Source organism: Lampetra fluviatilis, chromosome 12 (assembly GCF_964198595.1).
Source record: "Lampetra fluviatilis chromosome 12, kcLamFluv1.1, whole genome shotgun sequence".
Classification (NCBI taxonomy): Eukaryota; Metazoa; Chordata; class Hyperoartia; order Petromyzontiformes; family Petromyzontidae; genus Lampetra; species Lampetra fluviatilis.
The window spans coordinates 11,523,129-11,550,927 of record NC_136286.1 but is presented as its reverse complement, the minus strand read 5'-3'; the positions used below and the strand labels follow the sequence as shown (position 1 = coordinate 11,550,927).

The following is a 27,799-nucleotide window of genomic DNA, read 5'->3' as shown; positions in this document are numbered from 1 at the left end:
CACCCCCCGCCTACTTCAACATAACCACGCCCCCTTCGACATCCCCCCGCCTACTTCAACATAACCACGCCCCCCACGACACCCCCCCGCTTACTTCAACATAACCACGCCCCCTTCGACATCCCCCCGCCTACTTCAACATAACCACGCCTCCTTCGACATCCCCCCGCCTTCTTCAACATAACCACGGCATCCCCCCGCCTACTTCAACATAACCACGCCTACGTCAACATAACCACGCCTACTTCAACATAACCACGCCCTCTTCAACCATCGCCCTCCCCCTTCAACCCATCGCCCCGCCCCGTTTTACCATCGCCCCGCCCCTTCCAACATCGCCCCGCCCTCGCGCGGCGGCCGCGACCAATAAACGAACGGCGTTCGACGTCGCCCGTGGCAACCGGAGCCGAGCCACGTGACACCGCGACGGGCCCAATGGTGGAGGGCGGCTCGCGCCGGCGCGCGCTGCTTCCCCGACGAACTCGAAGTGGAGGAGGAGGTGGTGGAGGTGGGTGGTGGTGGAGACACTTCGCAACTAAATTTACGTCGTCGTTTATAGGGGTTAACGGCTTAACCTCTTGTCGTTTATAAGGGTTTACGGATTGATAGTTTGAGGGGTTTTTTTTCTTAAATTTTTTGTAAGAACGAATGTTTATGTTTCGGAGTCGGGGGGTTGCGTGTGTAATTGAATGGCACCCGGTGTGTACTGTAATGTGTGCGTCACGAAGCGTAACGACTAATACGCCACAATGCTGCTGCCAATGGTTAAGATCCTCACCGCGGTGTTAAGTGCCGCATTGTAGCTGTTGCCAATGTGCGTGGACGCCCATTGCACCCACGACCATGCCCCCCTCCCCCTCGTGAGTCTCTTACTCGGTGGCGGTCCAGCGAGTCTGACTCCCTGCCCTGGTTGTCGGTGAGGCTGTCGTCGTTATGGATGTTGTGTTTGTTGTTACGGGTAAGATCGTACGAACCCATCGATCCGAGTTCGATTCCCGCTCACGGCCACCAACACCCAAGCAGTGACGGATTTATCCGGAACCTCGTCACGGGGAAGACAAAGGCGGCCGGGCGTGCCGTGCTGGCCCTTAATAGGTGCTCGCAAACAGCACTTGCCCCAGCAGTCTGTCACAGGCTACACGGGGGATCTTTGCCTTTAGCTGTCGCAGTGGCCGCCCCATTGTGTTGCAATTGGGATCGGCGCGTGTGTGTGTCACGTGACATCTCCACATGGCAGCTCAGAGGTTTTAACCTCCAGATGTTGTATATAATTCATAAGTGCGCAGTGAATTTGTGTTTTTATTTTTCTATCATTTATTCATAAGCTTTGGCGAGGGGTGGGTGGGGTGGTGTTAGTAAGCATTAGTTTCACATCTCTGGTTCTTTTAAGCTGGTCTGGTTTGCCCAATGATGGAATTCGATCATCTTACCAAAAAGCAATTTGCGTTAACACACATTTGTGAACGTGTTTCGTGTGTCCTGCAGTGCTATCTTTGTGACAGTCGAGCAAGGATTTAAACATTGGGAGGATCTTTTGAATTCTAGAGGTTTCGGCAGTAATTAGTCGCCAAAGCACCTATTAGGGTCATTAATTAATGGGCAAATTCTCACCATTGATGTTTGACTTCTTTTGGCTATTAATAATGAAGGTTTTTTGGCTAGTTTGAGCTTTCGTACCTGTCAACGCATACGGTTTACCCCGTATTCTTGTACAGGGAAATTTAGTTTTCAGGTCTTTACCGAATACAGCCGTTTCAATAGGGCACATTTTTTGTCTATTTGTGTTTCTCCGTTGTGATGGGACTATTTTAGGATGAAAATTTAGATGTTTCAGGGCACAGGGTGGCCAATAAGGTCTGAATTGGTCTTTAATAAGGTAGGGCACTGATAAGGGGTTGACGAATACGGGCTTTTGTTGTACTGATTTCGTGGCACGGGGCTGAACAACTTTGCCGACGTTTCTTCACGGCGAAGTTACCCTCATGGTACAGTCTAGCGTGGAGCTCGTCAAAGATTGACAAAAATAAATGTGACACTACAAAGAGTTTTTTTTCCCCCCACGTCATCATTACAGTGTTCATTTCGGAAATGTTACTTATCGTGAGAACTATATGCAATAGCCAATGGTTAGGTGACGACGTCAATGGTATAAGTAATATGAAAACAACTTTTTTTTTAAACACGTTTTAATTAAATGTACCCTACTAGTAATGGCAGAACTCCACGACTCCAGGAAGTGGCCCCGAAGCTTGCCACAACGTAAGGGGCCGTGGTGATTTACAGCCAACGTCAGTTGAGCGTGGACAATTAGACCCAAACCGAAACATAACATATACAAAAGATAGTTTACAAATATTTTTAATGATAGAATATAGTATTGTCATCAGTATGACATAAGTATGCCAAGTTTTCAGTCGATACCACATTGGGAAGTGGGTTAAAAATTAGTTACAAGATTCGAGGATACAACAACAGAGTGAGTTAATAGAAAGCGTGTAATAATAAATGATACATTCCTTTGAAATATTTATTTGACAATGATGTATTTTTGTTTACGACTGATTAGTTCTTACCAAATGGTGGAAATTAGAAGATCCTGTCATGGGGAACAGCCTTGTTGAAGTACAATCTTAACACAGCTTACGTGAACTTCCCACAAAGTGTTGCAAATGTTATGTCCCAATGCACAGAAAATACTGTCTTAGTATAAACGTCATCTGCTATCTTTAGCTTTTTATGGACATGTAAAAAGTGTCTCCATTGTGTAAAACGCAGAAAAGTCGGTCTTTAATGAACTTTACATTTCGGCTACCCCATATTTCATAGCAATAATGTGTCATTCGAGTTTTGGACAAAAAACATTCTTACATTTAAATTGGGCACGTTATTTTATTTTTCTCAGAAGACCCATGAGCATACAATACAGTACAGGTACATTATTCATTTCTTTTTTATGCAAGGACACTTGTAAGAGATAATGTTGTGACTTGAGCGCTGGTTGCATAACGGTCAGCTCAAACATGCACGGCACTTCTCTCTGGGAGCGATTGCTGTTTCAATGAGATATTGTCCTCACTGTGCCGTCTTTAATCCCCACGCGCCTAGATTCGATCACTGCAGTTGCTCCGATTGCCCCTTTTATAAACCCCCTGGGGTATGATGCCTTCATTACACAAATGACTACAGGAAAGGATCGCGTGACACGAGAGGAAATGGAAATGTCCGAATCCTGACTTTGGGCGGGCAGCAGTTGCTCAAAAACGAGTGCTCGTGGTTTGTTTTCTCTCGCTTGCATGGGCAAAATGTGGACGCTTGGTGGCACACAACCATATGCACACCAAGAGAGTATTTGCCTCTACAAGGATGTATCGTTATTTTATATTGCTGCCTTTTGAAAACTAAACATAAATCACAAGTAAACGAGCACATCTGTATGTTGTTAAGCCCTGTCGTGCAACCTATACAGTGAAGACAGTGTGGACAAGAAGGGCTTAATTCTTAATACGCTGTGTTTTTCACATTCGGTTCCATTGAAATCAATTTTCCTTCCTGTACAATAGAGCTATTATCTATCCAAGGGAGGGCCGTGCCACAACATGCACATAATCATTCTCTACAATTCTACAATAAAATATTTTCTATAACGTGTAAGCAACCTCCATTTTTAGCCATTCATTGTATGCAACAAACCCCAGATGTAGGGGAGCAGCAATGATAATTTATATGAATACTATTTTTTATTCAGCATCCAAGGGGATATGCCACTGGAGGTGTTGGGCATGGCTGAGTGGCGATGGACACTCCGTTAAAATAAAACGGCGACGTTTTGTATTTTTGAAGTGAAACATTTGAAATTCATTTAATATTAAATGTAATCAAAGGGTGGAGTGGTGGTGCTGTGGCTAGCACATTGCGTTTTGAATCTGGTGAACAGAGTTCGAATCCTAACCATGACTAACATCGGTGGTGAGTGGTATTTGAAGGGGTAATGGCCCCTACCTTTACCAGCCCACACTGACTGGCATGGTGAAAGTACAGTATGGTCAATAATCGAAAGGCAATGGGATTCCTTCATCTAGCAGTGGATTTACAAAACGCTGAATATAACAACCAATGAAATTTAATTCATTGCTTATTGAATAATTTAATTAAGGCTGAATTGTTGGGCTCATAAGATATGAGCTAAACAAATATTTCAGGAACAAAACTTGTCAACACGCCAGCATGTGTATACCTATAGAAATTACCAAAGATGTACCGGAATGAAAATGATTAAGTAAAGAGGCAAGTACGAGCATATTTGAGTGCTTTTATAAAGCAGAACTTGATCATGAATAGCAACATATCAGTGGGCCTACAGAAGAAGGTTTTCAATCGGTTCATATCATTTGCTATGCCATGGGTCAGAAACATGGGCACTGACAAAGAAAATTAAATGAAAGCTGAGAAATACGGAGAGAAGCGTGGGAAGTTGTAGACTTGGAACTACACTGGGTGACGGGAATACATCGGAAAACAATATCAATCATAAAGTTGGATTGGGCAGTACATATTGCTAGAAGATGCTGACCAATGATCGAGACTGACTATGGAATGGCAAAGGAAGAAACATGCCCAAGAGGACAGCTACCATGGAGATGGAGCGATGAGGGGACGTCCCATGCGCAGAAGTCGGATTGATCGTTGCATCTTCATGCAGCAGTGGATAGACCATGGATGATGTTAGAAGGCCATTTGCATTCTCAGATTGTACACGGATGGCAACTGTGTAAACATGCTTATTGCATTGCTTTCATTTTGAGTAGATGCGTCATGCGAATGCCAATCCCTGATGATTTAAAAAAAATCTATTGCCAGCCACTTAATGCTGTGTGCATTTTAAATATACATTAGAACAAATACATTGCACCACACAGTAATTTTAACATGATACATTTCATTTTAACCTCCATTGAATCTCTTTCATGTTTATGGACTTTGTAATTGTGAAGATTTTATCATTTTTACGTAGAGTAATTTTAACGTGGAATTGTCGACTTAATTATTTGCCCATTAATTTGATAACTTAACCGCCTTGTTCTCTAATTACATCCGATCCTTTGTTGAGCATATAATGAATGCACTGTAGTTAAAATTACATATTTTTACAAATGCGTGTGTGTGTGTTTGGAGTACAGTATTTCAAACATCAATTACCAGACGGGGTGGAAGATATCTAAGTTGAAAGATGCAGCAAAGGACGTAGGGAAGTGGGAAGACCACAGCACAAAGTTATCGGTGAAGGAAACGGTCACAAAAAAAACACAAGGGACTAGGAAGAGATGTCGACTATTTCTGTACGACAATATAACTGGGCATTATTGATGACGCAATATTTATTTTTTCATTATTCTTGTTAAACCCAAGGAAAGCCTGTCAAGTTTTCACGGGGGGAGGGGGTAGGGTATGATTCATGCTATATACTGTATATTACAAATGTGTACTTTGTGGATATTTTTTTAAAATTTGGCAAATCTCTACCATACCACCAGCAACACAGTGGGTGTGCTCTTGAGAATTACATCACGGAATCTTTAACGCCCACACTGTGAAACGGACGGCACATATTTTTACTGTTAATTATCCAGCAATATTAATTAGGGCGGCCGCTGGAATCGAACCGTGAATCTCCGCAGTAAGCGGTGAACACGCTACTGCTGAACCATAGCACTGACCAATATTCTTGTTACCTTTTTAACGTTTAACATTTCGGTGTTCTATTCGTTATGAATGGAGCTTGGTTAATGTTTGTTTGTAACAAGCTTGTATATGACGGGATGACCATCATCTTGTTAACTTGAAGGGCTGAGTGCGTCTGTGTTACTACTCCATTGGCGCCACACCAGAATTTAATGTTGTTGCGTCGCTAACCCTGCGACTGGCAAATTTCAATATCCAGTCAATTGAATTATCACCGGGCAGGATAGTGGGGTCGGGGTACCCGCTATTTCTGGCGCTTCATAGAGATTGCTTTGAGATTAATTAAGATACAGTCGTGACAGATGGTTGGCTCACTTGCAAACTCCCAACTAATGCCTAAGTCTCGTAAGGTTAATGTGGACAGTAAGCTCGGTTTAAGACAAACCATGCTTTATGTTTGCATCGCACGCGCTTGTCATTCTTGCACTTGACACCAATTGTGTATTTGAAGCATATTTAATATCACGCCCATAATTAATTGTGGTGCAGGAATACAATTTCAGTAATATTGTTGCACAAAAATGCGGCGTATGAAATGAAAGTCGACTTAACCTCTGTAACGCATGGTCTGTAATGTCGAGTGTATCAAATCTTGTATAGCCATTGCTGTAAAAGTGTAAAATCACTTCCTTTCCTCTGCAGTTGTATACAGCAATTCCAGTATGCAGTAAATATATACACATTTTACTAACCTTTAAAACTTCAATATTTCTCATTTGACTACATTGTTCTTCTGCATTAAACCAGCGGAACGCCGTGGCTTTTTATAAAGTGTGCGTGATATTGGGGTTATGTGGAGTGGGCGTGAGGAGGCCGGGGGTAAGTGCTTTTATCGGGGTATTGCATGTCAGAAGCAGCTGTCCCAGCTGTTGCCCATCCGAAGGCGAGGGGCTGATGCCGGGTAACGAGAGCGTAACTCCGTCTCCCTGCGGATTTACAAAATCACTCGGAGCGCGTACGGCCTGGAGCGCAAAGCGCTTGCTCGGACAAAGCGCGGCGGGTCTCTGCAGTCCAGCGACAAAGGCACTGATGTTCATGTGGAGTGTCTGCGGCGATAACCGAATATTCGGTGCTTTGATGGCTGGTGGGACGATTTATTTGCGTGAGGTTATCTTTTTAAAACAAATGTGGCGGTTTCTATATCTGGCTTTTTTTGTGGTTTGTTTTCCCTCGGGACTGGCGGCTGTTTTGTGTTTTTCGCTGACAGGAGCCTGCAGCAGTGAGAGCTTGTGGAGGAGGGCAGATCGTCCATCTTACTGAAGACAAACAATCTCCGTTACCCCCCGTGGCAGCAGGTTGGTGAAGTTATAGTTTTCTTTTGGCGTTGGAGTACAATAAAGAATTACACTGTGTAATTGTTGTTTTTTGGGAAGTAATGTTCACTTGGGATGCATAAGATTGAATATCAGTTCCATTTGCTTCGTCTGGCTGTAGCGAGGAGTATTTCCACAGCCAGGATGATTTGTTTCATTAATGTGACTTTGCTAACAAATGGTATTCCAAAACGTTCTCGTGTAGCTTGTTGGAATTCTCCTTTGTAATGTCTTAGACTGAACTCTTTACGTTGCGGGACGGTGAAGGTTGTCGGTGACTTGGAGAGGCCATCATCCGCAGACGTGTTTACCATGGACAAATAGTTGTCTTGTTAATAAATGTGAATCTCGCCAGACATTAGTTTAAATTCTGCGTGGGCATTGCAGCAGTACAGTGTTAGAATTTGAGCTTTGGCCAAAACTGTTTGGTGATGAACGACTTGAGAAACGAGCACTTGTTTGGGCCTGTTTTCCAAAGTAAACTATGGCACGCAAAGCATAACCAAGAAGGGACTTGTGTTTACAGTTTTCTATGGGCGCATGGTTGGAGCTAAAAAACAATAATAATAGGCCAATAATGTTTAATGCTTGTACACCAATTATAATATTTACAGACAGCAGTTTGGTGCCAGATAGGTTTGTTTCGGTGCTTAAAAAATGTGAACGCACAGCCCTTTGACCACTGCTGGATGAAGGCCTCTCCATGCCACACAGATTGTGATGGGTTCTTTGATCGTACCGCAACATTCTGGCCAGTGCATGTTGGTGAAGGAAGGGAGCTTGTCCTGTACGTAGCAGCATATAACTGGAGTACAACAATGAATAGCACTGCCCTCTACTGCCCACATTTAGATTCAAAAAAAGTTGTCGCGTTCGTGCAAAATTATTGTTTCCTTTTCGTGAAACACGTTGGACTCTGGAGCGTTTGGAGCAATCGACCTGCTGTGTCGAGCCGCTCTCGACGCGGCAGTGTTAAGAGGCTCTATAATATTACTTTAGCTGGTGATCCGGGATCAATATTCAGATGGTTGACTTGTGATCAATAAAGTTTGGAATTTTTCGAGCCCGAGTGCTTGCATAAAGACATTGGAAGCAATGTCGATATATTCACAAATGAATACCGTGAAATACTGTCACAGAATGGGACAATGCATCTCACCACTAGTTAGTGAATTGCTGCCTGATGTGTGCGCTTGGTCATTTGCTCAATTAAGTGGAGTGGTTTACACAAGTACAGGCTTTCTTTGCCAGCTTTTTTGCCACAAGGCATCGTGCAAGGAGACAAACATTGCTCAGATTTGACCTTTATTATGGCGCTGTCGCAAACATTAATTGTTTCCCATGCCTTGGTGCTGAAAGAGATGTTTGTTTTCACCCTATTTTAAAAGTCTGCCCATGAAAAAAACATGGATGGAAACGTGTGACATCATTGATGATGTCACTGCGAATCCAGTCCAGGCTGCTTGGACTTTGCAGAGCATAATTAAATGATGGTGCGCAAACATAAGCCCACGTGGGAGCACTTAGTTTCGTAAATAATAATCTGCATCTGATATTTGATGAACTGAATGGCATATGTGTGGTCTCTCCAAGCAAAAGTAGCAGTCAGGTTTGTTGTGTAATCTGAGGATATCAGAGTTCACATTGAATGTGACTTGGCTGAATGATGTGTCTTTGTTCAAAATACGTAGCACGGTTGTCTGCATTGTCTGTCCATGACTGTCGAGACGTAGCCTGCCTAAACTTGTACCGGGCATACGATGCATTCGTGGTCATGTGCATGAATCAGTGCGGAAGCTTTCACCGTGTCTTCGTCCGTCGTTGTTGGAGTTGAAAGCTGAAGACTGCGGACGTCCATAGCTGTTTAGAAATATAAGAATTAAGTCGTATTAAAAAATATATTATGTTCCCTTACTTGGCCCTAAAAAAATATCTTCCTCGGCCTCCAAAGGTAAGGCAGTAACGGGTAATAATTTTCCTGTGGCTGAAACTTAGCTCCACAGCGACTGTTTTACAAGCCTCAATAATCAAGTCGTATGAAAAATATATTAGGTTACTTTTATCAGTTTTTTTTATTAAATTCTTCGCCACGTAAGGTATTGGACATCTGTGAAAATGAGCTTTATAGCTCATCGGATTCCTCCAGTATATACTGATTCTGGTAAGGCATTACGGTAATACTTTTTCCCTGCGGCTGAAAGCTTACTTCGACAGCGAGGGTGTTACAAGCCTCAAGAATCGAAGAAAAGGTGTAAAGTCTGCAGCGCTGGTGCTGAGTTGGGATACTGTGAGCTGCTTGTTAGGCCTGTCACCTCACACTGCTGGCAGGGAGCTGTCAGAAGCAGCTTAGGCCATGCTTGACCAACGTGAGTGAGCATTTGCCATTATCGTGTTATAGGGTTCGCTGCCAGAGAGTTTGCCATGCTAAACTGAATGCTACATAAGGCTGCACCTAGCAACAACGATTGTTTTTTATTAAGTACAGTGTGCGTGTGTTCACAAGTTCTCTCGAATTTACCGTTCAAGAAAAGTTTGGTTTTAAAATATTTGCTTTCACGATGTAATTCAACGCAGTACGGTTACTCAACTGTATGAAGGAATTCACTATTGTGTCATACAGTAGTGTACACATTGGCAATAACTTGCACCTTCATGGGGAAGCTAAAACTGCACATGTTGTGTTAATGACGGCCAGTGTTTGGACAAGAGAAGCCAACACCTGGCCATTGGAATGTTATTCTTGTAGTTGCCCTGCTTATATTTTGAAATTACAGTAATGCCCGCCACATGGATACATTGCTGACGCTGCTCGCTGGCCATGCATGTCTCGAAATTATTCCACCTACTTTCGCTAGTGGACTTGGAGCTCTTGAACGATCCGACTGAAAAGCTCCCAGCTCGTAGAATGCCCTCCACAAGCACCTTTCTATGCCGCTTCTTCAATTTCCGTGTATTTCTTATTGTGCGCCAGGCCCTGGCAGTTGTGTGTTTACTCCATTGTATTAAAAGTGCGACACCGGCCGACGCACAAGGTGGATGAACGTCGTGGGCTTGTGGTTGCGTGCGTTTGTCCAAGTGCTCATCACAAGTCCAGTTCCGTCTTTTCGGTAGTCGAGAATGAGTACTCCGTCGAACACGTCGGCACGTCTTACCACCGGTTTTAAGATATCCATTGCCTGGTTGATGCTGACATAAAAATAGGTAACCATCAAGCAACTCTTTATAAGGTAAGCACGTGCATTACGAACATATTGCAGTGCGTTGTTACACTGTGTAGAGGTGGTATTGCCAAGCAAAGGGTTAATCCATTACTTTGACCATGTGCGTGAATAATAATGTTCGATTGCATTGAATGTTTATACCAGGTAAACAAACACACTGATTTATGTGTGCGGTGACATTTAATTGGTTTAAGTGAAATTCGTGATCATTGGCAGTATTATATCAGAGGCACAGTGGGGCTGTTGAGGTTCGCATCGATTTTGCCAAGCTGTGCGATCGTTTAATGCCCATCGCGACTCCCACATGTGGCCCGTGCCTCGTTCCAAATAACACCAGCCACAAGGTCACGTCACGAGTGTAAATTACTCGCTCTCAGTCTGCGTGTTAGTAATCTTTACAGCGATCTTTAAACGTAACAGGAAACGTGCCGTCTTGCATCCGCTTTCCAACACAGATGAGAGGTTTCTCATTGAGGAGGAGCTGGTAGACTTACAGCAGAACTCAAAAAATCCATGCTCGAATTATCCACAAATTCCTGTAATTTGCGAATTATTGGTGGGTTCGCGATTGCTCCCGTAATCCGCGGCACACCATGGTAGATTGAAACTCTTCGTGGGTCACAAATCACGGCAGGCCTAACATAGCTGCAGGAGCACATCTGCAGAGAAACACGGAGGTAAGATTGATTTTTATTTACCAACTTTTACGTTTTACATCGACACAAACTAGCTGGCTAGCTCTGCTTATATCATTTGTTTAGTTTTTTTTTTACTGGGATATCAACTCGAAAAAGTACACAATTAACATAGACCAATATGGCAGCTTTGCATCATTTTGAGTCTTAGAAAAACTCGTAACCTCAATCTGTAAATTTATCGTGGAATAATTTGGTTCCCTGGTCACGTGCCACGCTTCCCCTATAATCAGCGCATTTTTTTTTCATGGGCAATTGTAACCGCATGGCTCTCCCCCCAAATCGCACTGCGTTGGTGCAAACATTTTTTTTGCGGATGATTTGGACGAATCTCCACAGTGTGCCGCGGATGGTAGGTTACCCTGATATCGACGCACATTATTTGGACTTTGGAGTTCTGTGAACATTAATTGCAGGGACTTGTGCTGACATTGTTGTTGGAACTGGCTGAAGATGCTTTACATACAAGCAGCATCATTAGCAAATGCTTAACTGAATAAACATGTCATTTTGATAGAGCTGTTCTTTACAGCAGCTAAGGATTTTTTCTTTACAACGTTAGCTTTTACATTTAGAATTTTTTAGGGAGTGTAAACTCTGAGGGCAGCATGTTACCATTTAATGGCCATGCACTGCCATGTATAGGAGCACATAAGAGGCCATTTCTGGAGTGTACTCGTTTATTAAATACGTCTAGGAACAAACATGTCGAAAACATTACAGAATACATGCATAATGTATGCTTTTTCTTTTTTAGTGACCCTATAATGTTCTGGTATACAGTATTACCTGTCTATTTGTAGTTTGCATGTTCTCCCCGTGGTCACGTGGATTTGTCTCCGGGGTTTTGGCTGCTATAAATTTCCACATACGCCACTTCTTTGGGCTATCATTTGTGGCCATGTCGCTTCTGAATAAGTGCTACATAGCTCAGTGGGCCTTACCTGGTAAAATACAAAATAGTTAAGTTTCGTCTGTATGCAACACCAGTTTCTCAACAGTAGGTGGCGGACTTTATGTAGAAATCTGGTGCGTGAAGTTCAATGGAATACAAATGGCCACGTATACGCGATGTATTGTTTTGATTGTGTACACGTTCCGTTGGATGTGTTTTACATCACGCTGGTCAATGTGGGTTGGCGAGGCGGTGGGTCACATGATTGGTTCAAATATGAGCACTGATATTTGATATGCTTGTTTATAGTGCAGTGCACTAACCACTGAAACACTTCTGCACCCTGCCACTCTTATCGCTGTGTAATAACTTACAGAATGTATTATGCATGTAACCATGCATTGATTGAAAGTCGGTTCTGACTTGTAGGTGGGCCAGCTGGCTTGTTGAAGGTTGTTCTGAGCACACACCCGCTGAGATGCACTGTTTGAATTAGAAGAGCCACCCTTGGTCAAACCAGGTTCGCAAGTGAGACGATATGATGATGGTCTCGGCACGGTCACCAATGACTGCACACACAAAAAACATTGTTTAAGTACATGCAGCCCTCTTAGCGCTCTGCGTTCCTGGAGAAGTGAGCACTCATCGAATTGGCGCTGAAAGGAGTCATCAATACCTTTTATTGCTTACATTTAGTGTAATCCTACAGACTGTTACACTCGTGATTATATTAGTCAAACCCTGCAGTCACAGTCAATGGGTGTCTTTTTTCATTTATTCAAATACACGCAACTTATTGGTTGGAACTCCATGAGATGTAACAAACAAGACGGACGGTACAAAGGAAATGGACAATACGAAGAAAAAGTACAAAGATGAGCGTGCTCATGAGACAGACCATACAAGTTAGACAATTTAAATGCGACAGACTATTTTGAATCGTTAACATGAATTATCACTTTTTTATTGCAGTAGAAGTATGTATGAACTGTACGTTTACCATTTGACACACTAAAGATAACGCGATATCATAGCATTCTTCAGGGGAGTGGTCAGATTGAATGGTGTGCAACAAAAAGTTGACCGGGGACTATTGCGAACATCGCGTCAATTGGGTTAACCTGCGACTTAAAAAATGGGATCTTAGGTACGGGGAAACTGAAAACGGGTCTGTTGGATCAGTGTTTCATTGGAGGCTCTCAATCCCCCATTTTTGACAACGTTCCGATATCCATTAGGAGTGGGACCATCACGAGGAGAGGTAGATTTGGGCCGGCTCAATCCCCCATTTTAAGAGACGTTTCGGTAGGTGTTCCGCTTTGGAAAAAAATATTACATAATAAGTGGAACAATATTACACTGGTTAGTGGAATACTGGGTTCTTTTTTCTGTAAAGGTCAGACACGTGCCATTTATCGTGTTTAAATGCTGTTCCCTTTGCTTGTTTAGAGCGTTCTGTGCTCACATTCCGAGATATGAATGTGCTGTCTGTGTGAGGTGGTTGGGTGGTTCGAAGGTCAGAGCGCTGGCTTACACCGCTGATAACTTGGGTGCGAAATTTCGGGAGCCCCACCCACGCTTCATTTTGGTTTCTCCAGTATAGTGAGTTGATGGCCTCAGTCTGGTTACCTAATAACTGAACAATGAAACGACGAGAGTAAATTTGGTTCTGCCCTTAATATGGCTACATTCCATTTCTGAGAATAAAAAAACATCCGTTTGATTACCAAACTAATTTATATTCGTCCTAACTCGTCAGGGCAGGTGGGAAAGTGCTGCCTTGTAATGTGGATAAAAGGTCACTTGAAGAGATTTAAATAGCAGTTCTATGATATTTTATTTTGCATACTATTATTAAACACAGGCTATAATGCTGTGTTTCGAAAAATTACGAATGGATTATTTGTCACATGACACTATTGTAACAATCAGAATAAATTTGTGGAAAAGATACAACAATCTTAATTGGTGTTCCCTACGTCCTCTCTACCCATGAGTGTACCACTCCTGGCCCGCGCCGAAACAATGGAAATGTCAAAAGCAGTAAAAATTACCACTTGAAAGTGGCACTCGTAAGTCTGGAACTTCCTGAATGGACCGATTGTCAAAATGGCAACATTCTTTTCATTTACTTAGTGACAATGTATGCGTTTTGTTGTGCAGCTTGCATTTATTTTTCCCCATTGCCAAGAACTTTACAAGAGAAGCCACTGTAACAGTTTAACACTGCTTTTGGTGGCTTCACGTGAGTCATGTTGTAAAACTGGAAAACTTGGGTGTTTTGAAAATCAAACCATGACTACCACATGTGGGTACATTTTTGCAATAGCTTTCTGCAGGAAACCGATTTGTTTTAAAGAATCTGTGAAGGCATGTGTACTCACCTTCAAGTATCTTTGAAGGTGAACACGAAATGCATCTTTGAATGCGAGTACATGTATTATATGCAGCCCTTTGTCACTGCACTGCTGGATGAAGGAATCCTGGCACCATGTAGGTCGTGTGAATTTATTTTACGATGCTTCACAATGTTCTGCGCGAATTGGTGAATCCGAAACTTTATTTATCCTGAAGGAATCCGATGAGCTATGAAGCTCGTTTTCCCCACAGCTGTCCAGTATGGGCAAGTCAGGATTGGTTCAGACATCACTCGCCACTAATTCTATCCTTGGCTGGGAATGGAACGCAGACGGTCATTTGTGCTAACCACTGGACATGCGGCCAACCAATTTGCGTGGCATTTCATCTCAGTGCAGATCTAATTAACAAGGCAAATTATTTAGTGGTGATGCTGCGTTGGCAGTAGGTGCACAAGCACACTTAATTTTTTTTACTTAATCTTCTCTGCACCCCAAAACCTTCAAGTGGTAGTCGTCACAGGATCTACCAACACAACTCTTCGGTAGACTGGGTGATAACTAATTTTTATAGAACTGCTTTTTTTGTTTAGTTGTCCTTCCCCGTACCTCTGATTCACACGGGTGGCTATGTACGGTGTTAAAGACGTTCAACATCCAGAAAAAAGACAGATCCCCCGTATAGTCTGTAGGGGCAAGTGCTTTTGGCGAGCACCTATGAAGGCCGGAATGGTACACTCGGGGGTGGGTGCCCAGCACCACGCCCGACCGCCTTTGTCTCCCCAGTGATGATGTTTACACACCGTACCAGGTACTCATTTTAGGCTGACTCGACCTAGGGCAGGCCCAGGACTGGTTCAGATAATCGTCACTGGTGTTGACCGTGAGCGGGAATCGAACCAGGATCGCCAGGTTCATAGCGCAGCGCGCAATCGCTCCCATACACAGTCATCCAACCAGAAAGAAGCAGGACAACCTTCAAACCTGGCCATCAAAGATATCATCCTTAACAATGTTCGTGTCCTAAGGAACGACATGACTACTGCTAACGTGTTTAAGGAATCACCTCTTATGTGCCTCTTGCAGAAACGCAAACCTCGGGGGGCTGCTGCTCGTATATGGCTCAATGCGAAACGCAGGCAACAATATCATACCGGGCAGCTTTCCATGCAAGCGCAGAAGATGCAACCCGTTTACCTTCACATTCGACCAATACCCAGATAAAAACGCCCTAGAGCATATATTTGTGATGCACCATAGGTTTACATGCACCTCCACCAAGCTGCTTTATTACATCGTGTGCCAACGCTGTGGCCTCTACTACATTTGAGAAACTAGTAAATACTTCTGTGATTTAAATTTCGATTTAAAGCTTTCGTGACTGCAGGGATTCATCTTCTTGGTTCTTTCAGTAAAGGCACGTAGAAGGGAAATAATAAAATAATAAAAACATAATAAAATACAATTCTCACGACGTTTCGGCCATGAAGGACGGCTGCTTGTGTTGTGGCCGAAACGTCGTGAGAATGTTATTTTATTATGTTAAAATTTTATTATTTTATTATTTCCCTTCTACGTGACTTTACCGAAAGAACCAAGAATACTTTTTTGATTTGATTTGCAATAGATATTTCGTCAGCTCGTCGCGCAGACGCCCAAATCAGTAGCTTGGTCACTTCAGCAGCGGGGACCACAGCTCCCGTGACATGTTGGTGCGTGGCCTGGTCTTCCCCCTCGGGTGGGAATGATACCAGAAACAGGATTGAAGGGCCACTTGTTTAAACTCAATCGTTGAGCCGACATGACTGAATGAACGCCTCATCCCTTCACTTTAAACGTAGCAGTACAATTGAGTGCGAGAGACGCACCTTATCCATATTTAGTTTAAATTTATTTATTTTTGGTCTCAGTTGTACGTGCCTACTGCTATATACCTATTCATATGCCTACTTAAAAAATGAGAAACTTTTTTTTTTTAATCCGTGATAAGTGCAGTCTCCAATCCTTATTAACTCTGGCCTTTCTGTGTGATGAAGGGTCATTGCCTGAAACGTCACCATGCATTTGTGCGCACTGCGCTGTCAACCCAGTGACCTGGGTTGGATTGCTGGCAGGAGCCATCAGTGAAGTGGTATCGGAAGCTGGTCTTGGCCTCTTTTCGGTAAACTTTCCCCTTAAACATCGGCAGCTGTGAGACATAGGTGGTCCAGCATGCTGCTTGGCCATTGCACACCCCCTTCATGTACCATTCCGGCCTTAATAAGTGCTCTCTTAAAGCACTTGTCCCAACTGTCGGTATGGGAATCTCTCTGTGGGCTCATGTGAGGGAAATGTATTCAAATTAACGTCTCGGCTGCCACCATATTATCCGAATGCTTGTTTGCATGAGGTAGGGAAACCAAATGACTTGGACAAACCAAAATGTTTGATAAATAAGCTGCTCCTGCATTAAAACTTTGCAATTGGTTTATTTTCAGATATTAAAATCAGTTCTCGGTTATAACCCGAATCATAAACTTTGCGTTTATATCGTAGTTGTGTTTGTAATCGCACATCTAGCCTTTCTCCAGAAGGGTTTCTGAGTCGACACCGATTAATTCTGACCCCAATGCCCTGTGCCCTCTGCCCTCTTGTAAATACGCCATGGCCGTGGAGCGTGTGCGCTTGACTGGTTTCTGCAGCGATGTGACTGGGCAAGTGTTGGGATGGGGCCCGGGAAAGCCTCTTGTGTGTTAGCCTTTCGACAATAAAGGCATGGGGGGGGGGTCACAAGGCAAGAAGATGACGAAAACGCACAACACGGTAGACGTGTTCGGTGTTCAAATGCGAGTGAACTCATTTACCAGTGCGTATTAGATTGTGTACTTGGGTCAGATTGATTAATGGGAGAATTCGAAAGCAACCTCCAATCTTGTTCTCTTTTAATCGTTCTCCATTTATTTGTATTACATTGAGAAAGGCACATTTGCATATAAGCTGATGTGAAGCGCATTTAATAGTCCATCGGAACACTTGCACTCCCTGAGCTTTATATTGATTAATATTTAAAACAAGCATTGACAAAAGTGCTGCTGTATGATTCTTAAGACCTTGTTTGAGAATGTAAATATTATACCTGATAGTCACAAATGTAACTTCGAAGATAGCTAGCGCTGTGGTGTGTATTTTTATTTATCAAACATACGCACTGTATTGCTGGGGTGCTCGCAACATGCACACGCTGCAGGTAAGGAACGCAATCTCAACATTCAAGACGCACATTTGTTCTTCGTCTCTGATGGAACAGATAAGGCGCATTGGCACATTCCTGGCTTTGTGACGAGCAATTTGTGCTCCGTCGAGTCGCTCGCTCGCAGTCCGCCTGTGCTCCTCTCGGTTTGCGTGAGGCTTGCTGGCTCGTCCGTCTCATCATCATCATCCTCCACAGCTAACCTCTCTTCTGTGGCGGCGGCGGGGGGGGGGGCTTCCGTCGGTCGACACGTGAATTCAGCCTCGCATCTGTTTCCTGACGGGGAGCCAAAACCCGAGCTCCGCAAACGGCCGGGCTTGGCAACCACATCCTCCTGTGTGTGTGTGTGCGTGCGTGTGCTCGTGTGTGCTCGTGCTCATGTGTGTGCGTGCGTGTGTGTGCGCTGTGTGTGTGCGTGCGCTCGTGTGTGTGCGCGTGTGCATGTGTGTGCGTGCGTGTGTGCGCTGTGTGTAGCGGTTAGCGCGTTGCACTATTAAACTAGCATCCCGGGTTTGATTCCCGCTCACGGCCAACACCAGTGACGATTATCTGAACCGGTCCAGGGCCTCCCCTAGGTCGACTCAGCCTAAAATGAGTACCTGGTGCGGTGTGTAAACATCGCCACTGGGGAGACAAAGGCGGTCGGGCGTGGTGCTGACCACCCCCCACCCCCTCGTGTACCGTTCCGGCCTTCATAGGTGCTCGCTAACAGCACTTGCCCCTACAGCCTGTTAAGGCTATATGGGAGATCTTTGTTTTTGTGTGCGCTGTGCGGCAGTTCCTGTTTGCACCGTCGCAGACTCTCTGCGTGTGTGTCTCGCGCTCGTGCGCGCGTGCGTCTCGTGCGCGTGTCTCGCGCGCGTGCGTGCTCGTGCGTGTGTCGCGCGTGCTCGTGCGCGTGCGTCTCGTGCGTGCGCGTGCCTCGTGCTCGTGCGCTCACGCGCGTGCGTCTCGTGCTCACGCGCCGTGCGCGGACGTTTGATTTTTGTTGTTGGGTGTGTTGCGTTTCCAAAGATGCCGGCAGCCGCAGTGAATGGGAATGTACCGTAGAGAGTGGAATGGTTTGGATTCCTTAGGGGGAGTGTCGGTAACTATTATTACTATTCGTGTGCTCCTGGCCCCGGCCCCACTGGCCGGCTTTTTTCTTCTACTTCTGCCCGCCCGCTCGTCCGCCTTGTCCGCCTTGTCCGCTTGCCAGCGCGAGATTTTAGCGGTGGTTTAGTCGACGTCGAGCGTGTGCCAAGCAGCCCACGCAGCCCTTGGTTCAAAGGCTGCCAGTGTTGGATGCTGGCGCTGCTGCTGCTGCTACTGATCTATCGCACGTTGAAGGAGAGTTGATGGTGGTGTGGTGGGTGGGTGGTGGTGGGAGGAGGAGGAGAGGGCTGCCGTTTTGCTTCACCACCCCCCCTCCCCTTCATTCTTTCTGGGTTCATCGCTGACTCACTTGCTGAACGGGCTGTTTGGTTCCCTGCTGGCGAGCCACAGCCATTCAAAAAGTCGAGCTGGACGTGTGGGAAGAAGGGGGATTAGTGGGCACTGGAGACGACGTTGCTGCTGCTGGCTCGCGTTTGTCCGCGGGTTTCCGTGGAGAAGTCGCTCGATCGGCTGCTGCTGCTGCCTGCGTCGTCGTCGTTGTTGGGAGACGAACTTTTATGTCTGCCACTCTCCTGCGTTTTAACATTTTTATATCTTCAAACTGATAGCAGTGAGCCGGTTTATTTGTTCTTACAGACGAGTTTTCGAGTGCGTGGGGACATGGCGGTGGGGTGGGGGTAGTTGTATTTAAGTGAAGTTATTGCGCAGCTTTTTTAGCCTTTTAAGGATTACACTTTTTGAGCTCGGGCACAAACAGGAGTGGCAACAGGTGGCGGCGCATCGCTAAGTGCTTTTGCCGAGAAGATCTCTAAAGTGACGTCGCCGTTCGTGTAAACATAGAAAAAAAAGAAATCTGCGTGGAGCGAAACAACAAAATCATTCTCGTGGGGACGACGACGAGGCCTGGACAGCGAAGCGTTAAAATGTGCGGATAGTTTTGTGTTTGTTGTTTGTTTGTTGTTGTTAGCGAGACGGTTTTATTATAACAGTTGTCGGCGTGTAGGCTTTGTTCTCTCTCTACAAAGTCGGGAGGGGGGAGGCTGTGTTGGAGCAGTGCTTTAGGGGGGGGGGTTCGTTAAGTGTAAAGCTCATCGCGACTCGTGCTAAAAGAGCTTCTTGGAGGCGATCAGCTACCAGAGGAGAGGTACACACACAGCAGCAGCAGGAGGAGCAGGAGGAGGAGAGAAGGACCCCGTTGTGGTCGAGGCGTTAAGTCGGTGGGGAAGGGAGCGAAGGGAGATACGATTTAAGTCTCTGCGACTCCTGGTGGGGGTGGGGGGGTTGGTGGTGGGACGATGTCGAGCCCGTGGAAGCTGCTGTCACCTGTCAACTGGGCACGGTGGACGTGGTCGGCCGTGCAGACTGGAGGTGCCTTCGGGGCCCATCTCGTGCAGAAGGTGTCGAGCAGGCAAGTCTCTGTCTCTCAATGCGGCCCATGCCTTGTGGGTCCAGGGTGGGCTTGTGGATGAAATCTCTCCTCTCTTCTTCTTCCTCCGGCGTCTCATCATGCTGGCACAACATCATCGGCGCGACGAGTATTCAAGGTTTCTCTCTTTTAGAAGAGCCCCGGCTTCGTTGTTGGTTTAGCAGCTGCTCAGCCGCGGGCTTCCCTGGAGAGCCGTGTTATTAAAAGGAAGAGCCACCCACCCCCATCCCTGCGCTCTCTCTCTCTCTACCGCAGGAAGTGTGACTGCCTGTGATATGTCGCTGTCACCTATGACAAGCCCGTGCTGCTTTCTTTCCATAGCTCGGCGATGTCCTTGTGTACGTGTCTTGTTGTTTCTTTACACATTGGCGCTTTGTGTGTGGGGGGGGGCGGGGGGCAGAAGAGGAGGATGAGATGTTCGTCGGGGGCACACGCGAGATGTTAATGGGTCGGCATCGTGCTGGGAGTGTTTGTCGGCTGTGTGGTTAAAGTGTGTGTGGGGGAGCGGTGGCGTAGTGGTTAGCGTTAGGTCGTGCTACGAACCCGGCGGCCCGAGTTCCATTCCCGCTGACGGCAAACACCGGTGACGATTGTCTGAACCGGTCCTAGGTCGACTCAGCCTCGAATGCTTACCTGGTGTGGTGTGTAAAAACATCGCCACGAGGGAGACGAAGGCGGCCGGGCGTGGTGCTGGCCACCCACCCCCTCGTGCGCTGTGCCGGCCTTCATAGGTGCTACTCGCTTAACGGCACTTGCCCCAACAATTGATAAAAGTCTATACGGGGGATCTTTGTCTTATGTGTGTGTGGGGAGCGGTGGCGTAGTGGCTAGCGCGCTGCGCTACGAACCCGGCGGCCCGAGTTCGATTGCCGCTCACGGCCACCACCGGTGACGCTCATCATTAACCGGGTCCCTCGGCCTCTTCCCCACCCCCCAGGTCGACTCGGCATAAAATGAACACGGATGCTTTAGATGTGCTTGTTTTAAATGTGCACGATACCACTGAAATGCTTCTGCACCCCTCCGCGGTACTGTATCTAGAGTGGAAACGTCAATGCCACCGTCGGATTTGGCGGGGGTCGGGGTGGGGGGGTCCTCCGGCCGGCGGCGTTGCCTCGCGGATGGATTTGAAGTTGACCGTTTCCCCCCTCTCGCCGTGCGCCTCTTTGCAGGGGCTCGGAGCCGTCGCCTGACGAGTTGGAGAGCGACCCGGGACAGTTGTCGGTGGACGGCTCCCAGGGTCGAGGATTCTGGGTGGACGCTACTGGTAAGGACCACCGCCTCCTGCTCCTGTGTGTGCAGGCGTCTTTAAAATGTGGGGTTTTTAAGGTGCTGACGGACTCTCCGAGCTTTGGTCCAAAGCGTGTTCCCTTACGAGCGTTGTCAGGCTGGACCTGTGTACGTGTATCGCGTGTGTGTGTGTGGCGCTATTGCAGACCATTTGCGTTCGTAGTTTTTTTCAAAAGCTGGAGACTGCTTCTGTTGTTTACGACGTTGTCGTTGTGGTCGAGTGCGACGGGATAAACATTGTTGGTTTATCAGGGAGTGTGGGAGACCTTTCTCTGAACTTTACTGCAGTGTTAAAATGTGATGCTATAAAAAAGCGGGGTTGGAGGGGGGTGGTTGTAGAAAGAGTGATGAGAGAGATGCCCATAAATAAATAATGAAAATAGCCTTTGAGTGGGTTCATTCCTCACTGCTCAGGAGAGCAGACCAGCTGCAGGTCACTGCAGAGACCCCCCTAAGGGGCTTGGGTCGGTGCAAGAGATCCTTCATTTAACTCAATGTGATCGGATTTCATGATTTGTATGAAGTTGTGGTTCTCACACACACGCGCTTTCTTGTCTACCTTTTGATATTTTGAAGGGTGTGGTTCCCCCCCCCCCTCCCATGATATCTCGTTGCTTGAAAACGTACCACTTTTTGTGTTTTTAGTTTGTGTTTAGAACTGCTTTGTGTTTTCGTGTGTTGCCCTGCCCCACGCAATCTCCGATTTAGCACGTTTGGCTATGGTACGGTGCGAAAGAAGTTCAACATACGTACAGTGCACAGCCCTGTTTCCTTCTGAGTACGTTTTTCTTTTTGTCACGGATGACCTACTTTCATTTTTTTCTCACGAGTTGAACAACCAATTGGAATTCATATCTTAAACATACAACTTTAATGCTTAAAAAGCAGGTCGTGGTACATGGACGCCGGGTTCTCGGTAGAGGTCGCAACCGGGTACCCGATACCCGTATCCTACCCGATACCCGGCTACCCGTACCCGACTGGGTACGGGTAGCCGTTTGCGACCCTGGTACGGCCGGGTACGGGTAAGGAATCAAAACCCGTTTGTGACCTCTGGTTCTCGGCTCGCACAGAGCGAGAGAGAAAGTGAAGTTCTTTCGTGTTGGACACTGAAGCAGCTTTTTAGCTTCACACTACTGTCTGTCCTGGCACCTTTTCATGGATTCTCAGCAGCAATACATAACTATACAAATAGAGCTTCGTCGTGGATACAAAGGTTCTCACTGTGCTTGCAGTCACAAAGCACTCAAATAGAGAATATGCCAAGATGTGGCAAAACAAATAAGTGTATGTCCTGAACCCTGGCACACACACACATCGTGAGTAATTACAAGGGCACAATAGTGTTTGTTATACAAGGGGCTCTGTTAAGCATTGATGTGTAGAAATAATATCAAGTTATGTTGGTGCCTCAAACTAATTCTGTGTTCTGCAATAGACAACAGATTGGGTTGTCAGGATTCAATTTTAACTACAGTCCATTTCACCATAACACCAGCTCGGTTTTTCTCACTTCGCCAAAGCTTTGTATCGTATAAATGTTTTGGGTTGGTTAACTTAAGTTGAGCTAATCTGTTGCTTAATTATTAAAGTGGAAGATCCAGATTTGAAGCTTTGCCTAGGGTAATTCATGTTAAAGCCGGTATGATTGCCGAGTATTATTTTTTTTTTAAAAACATTTACATAATTACAATGCTTTTGTTAGTCCACTGCTGAAAAAAAACCTCTTCATGCCTTGCCAAGCTGGTGAAGGAATGGTTCAAGTATCCCACGCTACTCACGTCAGCCGTGGCTGGGAATTTCACCTAGCTGGCCTGGGTTTATAATACAATGCGTGAACCATTGCACCACTTTCATATGCCCCAAATAGTACAGTTGATACTCTTAGTTCTTTCGGTAAAGTCACGTAGGTAAAAAAATGAAATAAAAATTAATAAAAATAAAACAATAAACTCACGACGTTTCGGAGGCAACACAAGTCTCCGTCATCAGGTGGGACCATCACAGCCAGATTTGCTGCATCACTTGATGTAACTTTTTACAGTAGCATATTTATTCTTGTCTTTGTACGTTTATTTATTCCAATTTCACATAGTAAAGACATTTTAAACACTAAAAAACATACACACAACACCTAAAAACAGTGTTATGCAAGAATATGGCAAAAAAATATTTTGAATAGTGATTATCCGGTATTTTTGAAAATCGGATAATCGATGAGATCCACTGTATGACGATCTACTGTATTGCCCACATGGGTTGAACCACTTCTTTTGAAAAAAAAACAATTGACACGGTTGGATTATCTGCTAACCGGCGGGTGGTGAGGCCTACAAGTAAAACATCTAGAGGGACGTGTTATACTTCCGTGTAGGTTTTCTTAATTCGATTCACCTCTCGAAGAAGCTCCCAGAACGTGGAGGAAAACATCAGGGCGACCAACGCGTGTGGGACGTGCAGGAGAAGCGCCTCACGAGCTGCATGTCGTCACTGTTGTTGTTTTGGGTCCGAGCAGATGTAATGTGCATCAGCTGTGATGTGGAGCCGCATGCTTCACTGTTTAGTGCATACGTGTGTGTGTGCAGGCCAGGTGTTGGGCATTCAAACTTGTTGATTCCAAAATTCCACGAGGGATCTGGTAACATTTTCCATGGCAATGAGTCTTGCATATACGGTACAGTATTTGTTTTTTACGAATATTTATATTCTATGGTCCGTCCATTGCTGGCTTAAGTCCTCATGTCATGTTATTCATGGGGGATGTTTGACCATACTTCCCCTCACTGGTTATTGCTAGTTTGGTGGAGGTGGGGTCCCCTAGTACTGGCTCGGATATCACTCACTCGGGTAACCTGGTTCATCGCAAACAGGGAGACGGACCCTTTGAGACAGAGACACAAATGAAGACAGAGGGAGCCACTGATGTGAGCAATGGCTGGGAATTGAACTCTGGTCGCCGGGTTCATAGCGCAATGCATTAACCGCTGCACCACCGCTACCCATATACACAGACAAAGATCCCCCGTATAGCCTTAACAGACTGTAGGGGCAAGTGCTGTGAGCGAGCACCTATGAAGGCCGGAACGGTACACGAGGGGGTGGGTGGCCAGCACCACGTCCGACCGCCTTTGTCTCCCCAGTGGCGATGTTTACACACCGCACCAGGTACTCATTTGAGGCTGAGTCGACCTAGGGGAGGCCCAGGACCGGTTCAGATAATCGTCACTGGTGTTGGCCATGAGCGGGAATCGAACCCAGGTCGCCGGGTTCATAGCGCAGCGTAGCGCTAACTGCTACAATACCGCTCCCCATATACAGACACAAAGACAGAAACACGCAAAGGTGTTAGAGTACAAGAGTCTCAACTCGTGTACTGTACGTGCTAGTGGCTAGCAATGTGTTCTGCCCAAGCCCACTTACAGGAAAGTTTCCCTGTCTCTCAGTCTCATTGTCTCTGTCATCAACTCTGTTGTCATTTCTGCGTCTGTCTCAATGTGTCTCTTCCTGTTTGTCTCTCTCCGTGTGCCTTCAGTGTATTTGTGTCTGTGTGTGCGCGCGTTGCCCCGTGTCCGGGGTATTCGCGTCGGTCTCGTGATCATAGCAAGTGCTGCCCTTGCTTTGATCACAGCTATTATTTTTATTTGCTGAAAACCCGTGGGTATTAGGAGAAATTTGCTACGCAACTGTTATCCACGGAAATATCCCGAGGCATTAGGACGCCGTATGGCAATGCATCATGGGTAAACAATTGTAGGTAACTGCAGATAATATAATAGGAAGCAATAGGTCCACGGATAATGATAATTTTTGCGGTTCCTACAGCTCCCGTAGATAATAGGAGTCGCGGGTAAAGGGACTGCAGATAAGAGGAGGGTTCTGTACTGGAATAGTTTTCTAAGCAATGAATGACCATGCCCACGTGTCAATCTTCTGCTGAGTGAGGGTCTCCGCAAGCCGTGCATGCGGTGCAGTGAGGGTTATTTGATTATACTTCACCACGCTGGTCAGTGCGGGTTGGTGAAAGTGCTGATAGAGGCTGTTGCTGTACTGCCCTCTACTGTCCACAATGCTTCCTACAACTGTCCAGGTACAATCCAGGCTCAACCGTGCTTATATCTTCCGAGGTCTGACGGGATTGGATGTCGGGCGTATATGGGGGTCATTTGGACATTGTGATGAATATTTAGTATCACTGCCATTCTAATAGTGCAAGGCTTTTGCGAGGGCACTGCATTTCACAGATGAGTAGAGTCTTCAATAATTTCACAGTAGGGGTGACGTTGCAATGTTTTTCAAAGGAAGTAATTTAACTTGCGCTTCTTTCACGCCGTACGTAGCCAACCGTGCTCATTGGTTGGCTAAGCACGATGCAAAAGAACCTCCCGGGATATTTAACACCCAGTGTGAAGCAGACTGCACGCGTTTTATGGTTAATACGCCTGAAGAATGTATACACGTGAAGTATTAGCCAGGGTGACCACTGGTGCTTCATCGCGAGCCTCTGCAACAATAGGCAAACACGCTATCACTCAGCCATGGTAAAGGTCTGTGCAAAACTAAGTAGCAAATAATATATTTAAAAAACATTGGCCGTACCGCTAAATTTCACATCAAATGTTCTCATGCAAATAATCACGTAAGGTAAAAAAGAAGACGCTTTGCTTTCGTGTCCGCTAACCCGACGCTGTGATGGGAATCAATCGGCAGAGCAGAGCACCCTCAGCGTACGTTCAGTTAAACCGAGGCCGTGTCCTCAAACAAATACCAGCCGTTTGGAATGCGAGGCGCGTTGTGATGTCTGTGGCGTGATGCAGACAGTCACAAGCTCCCCGTGTGAATGCGCCGAGGAAAAGGTCACGCTCGCTGCCACCACTAACATCGCAGCGGGGAGCAGTTGGTTGATCGATCATGAATTTTGGGTGTCGTCACTAGTCCTGCTTTTTACGCCTAGCAACTTTCATGGGATGGTCTTGTCTGGTGGAACAGAAAGTATTTCCCATTGGAATGTACTTGCTGAGCTATCCAAAGCATCCGTAGTGTGCTTTGTTCACATTTGATTTTTGTGCAGCAACTAACCATATTTACTTGTTTTCAGTTGAAGATCTCATTATTTATTGTCGGAAGATTTTACCTAATGTGTGCCACATGGACTTGCCATTAACACTTCCAATATAATCGCTCTACTGTATTTTTGTGATCACAGTTTGTTCATAAGCGTGTGAGTGTACTGGTCCATATTTACACCATATGGGAAATTTCAAGATATGCTTATCTTGCATTGTGGCACATGCTTCTGAATGCCCATGAAAGTCATTGTCGGTGTTGATAAGCACATGGTAGGTGCCTTAGTTATTGTGTACAAGTAAATGTAATGTTTCTGTGCTTAGTATAAAAGCGAAGGTTTTGTTTTTATTCATATATACAGTACTTTCACTTGTTTGCAAGATGCTAAACATCCCAAACACCGCCCGCTGACTAGCAACAATAATCCTTTCATTTTATATAGCGTCGTGCTAATAGCATCCCATAACGCTGGCTGCGTGGAAGAGTTTGAAAAAAATTAAGCACGAGGAGAACTTGTTTATTTCAAATGGTGTACTGTCGTCAGGTTTCTAGTTGAAAAAATCTTCAAGAAGTATTTTGCAGTTAGCCATAAGTCATGAAATGTTGGCCTCCTTCATAAATCTATAATCTCTTAAACACTTGCAGATTTGGTCAGCTTCGTCATAAATCCATCCGAACTTTTAATCGTTTTGCCAGCAAAATTGGCCTTTCCGACAAGAAGTTGAAAAAATCGCTGTACACGTTGCCAGCACTGGCACATTTAACGGATCGCTTGGAAACGCGTACAGATGGTGTGAGCGTCATGCCTTGAATCGTGCACAGACACCGCTATATAACCATGTGCACCTAACTGCAGTTGGAATTCTTTAATAACCGGCTTGGAACACAGTCCGTTAGCCATGCCTTTTGTTTCCCTGTTTGAGTGGGACACGGTTCAGAGTGTTGGCTTTCTCGGATGACAAGCATTGCTGACCGCTGGTCTTGTTTAGGTAGGTGGAAGGGGGAGTGGCAGGGAGGTGTTTCAGGTCGGGCTGCTCATTGTGTCTCGTCTGAATGACGCGACACGATTGAGCGACGGTCAACGCACAAGCGGCATGCAGTCAAAAACCTCGCTGTGCTAAGTTTCGTGATTCCAGCCCGATGCGTTGGGACAGCCGCGCACGCCCTAGGGTTACCATCTGTTTCGCATTACAAAGTATTTCAACTTTCCCTCCCTGCTCGTCGGTTTAAAACACTCGCTGATTGTGTGTAGCTTTGCTTAGCCATCCGCACCTTGTCAATGACCGATGGCCACGTCGTGGATTTAAAATTTGCAAAGCATCAAGGCCGAAAAATGTAGGCAAGAGAAATTGGGTAGCGGCCGTAGTTTATGCATGAGACTGCCCTGTGTTGTACTGTACTTCTATGCTTCCCCGTCTATGCTTGCCACTTTCACCAACCTGCGCTGAAGAGGCTCTCGTCCACCGGTATATGGA

At 45.7% G+C, this 27,799-nt stretch overlaps 1 protein-coding gene across 3 annotated transcripts in view; it reads left to right on the top strand.

The window, feature by feature from the left end:
- Positions 1-18,811: 18,811 nt before the first annotated feature.
- Positions 18,812-27,799, top strand: part of LOC144935182 (uncharacterized) — a 30,735-nt gene continuing 21,747 nt past the window's right edge. For all 3 annotated transcript variants that reach the window (XM_078861654.1, XM_078861655.1, XM_078861653.1), the window contains exons 1-2: positions 18,812-19,952; positions 21,143-21,237. In XM_078861654.1, the coding sequence (XP_078717780.1) occupies positions 19,840-19,952; positions 21,143-21,237 (208 nt within the window). In that variant the 5' untranslated portion in view covers positions 18,812-19,839. The remainder of the gene's footprint in view (positions 19,953-21,142; positions 21,238-27,799) is intronic.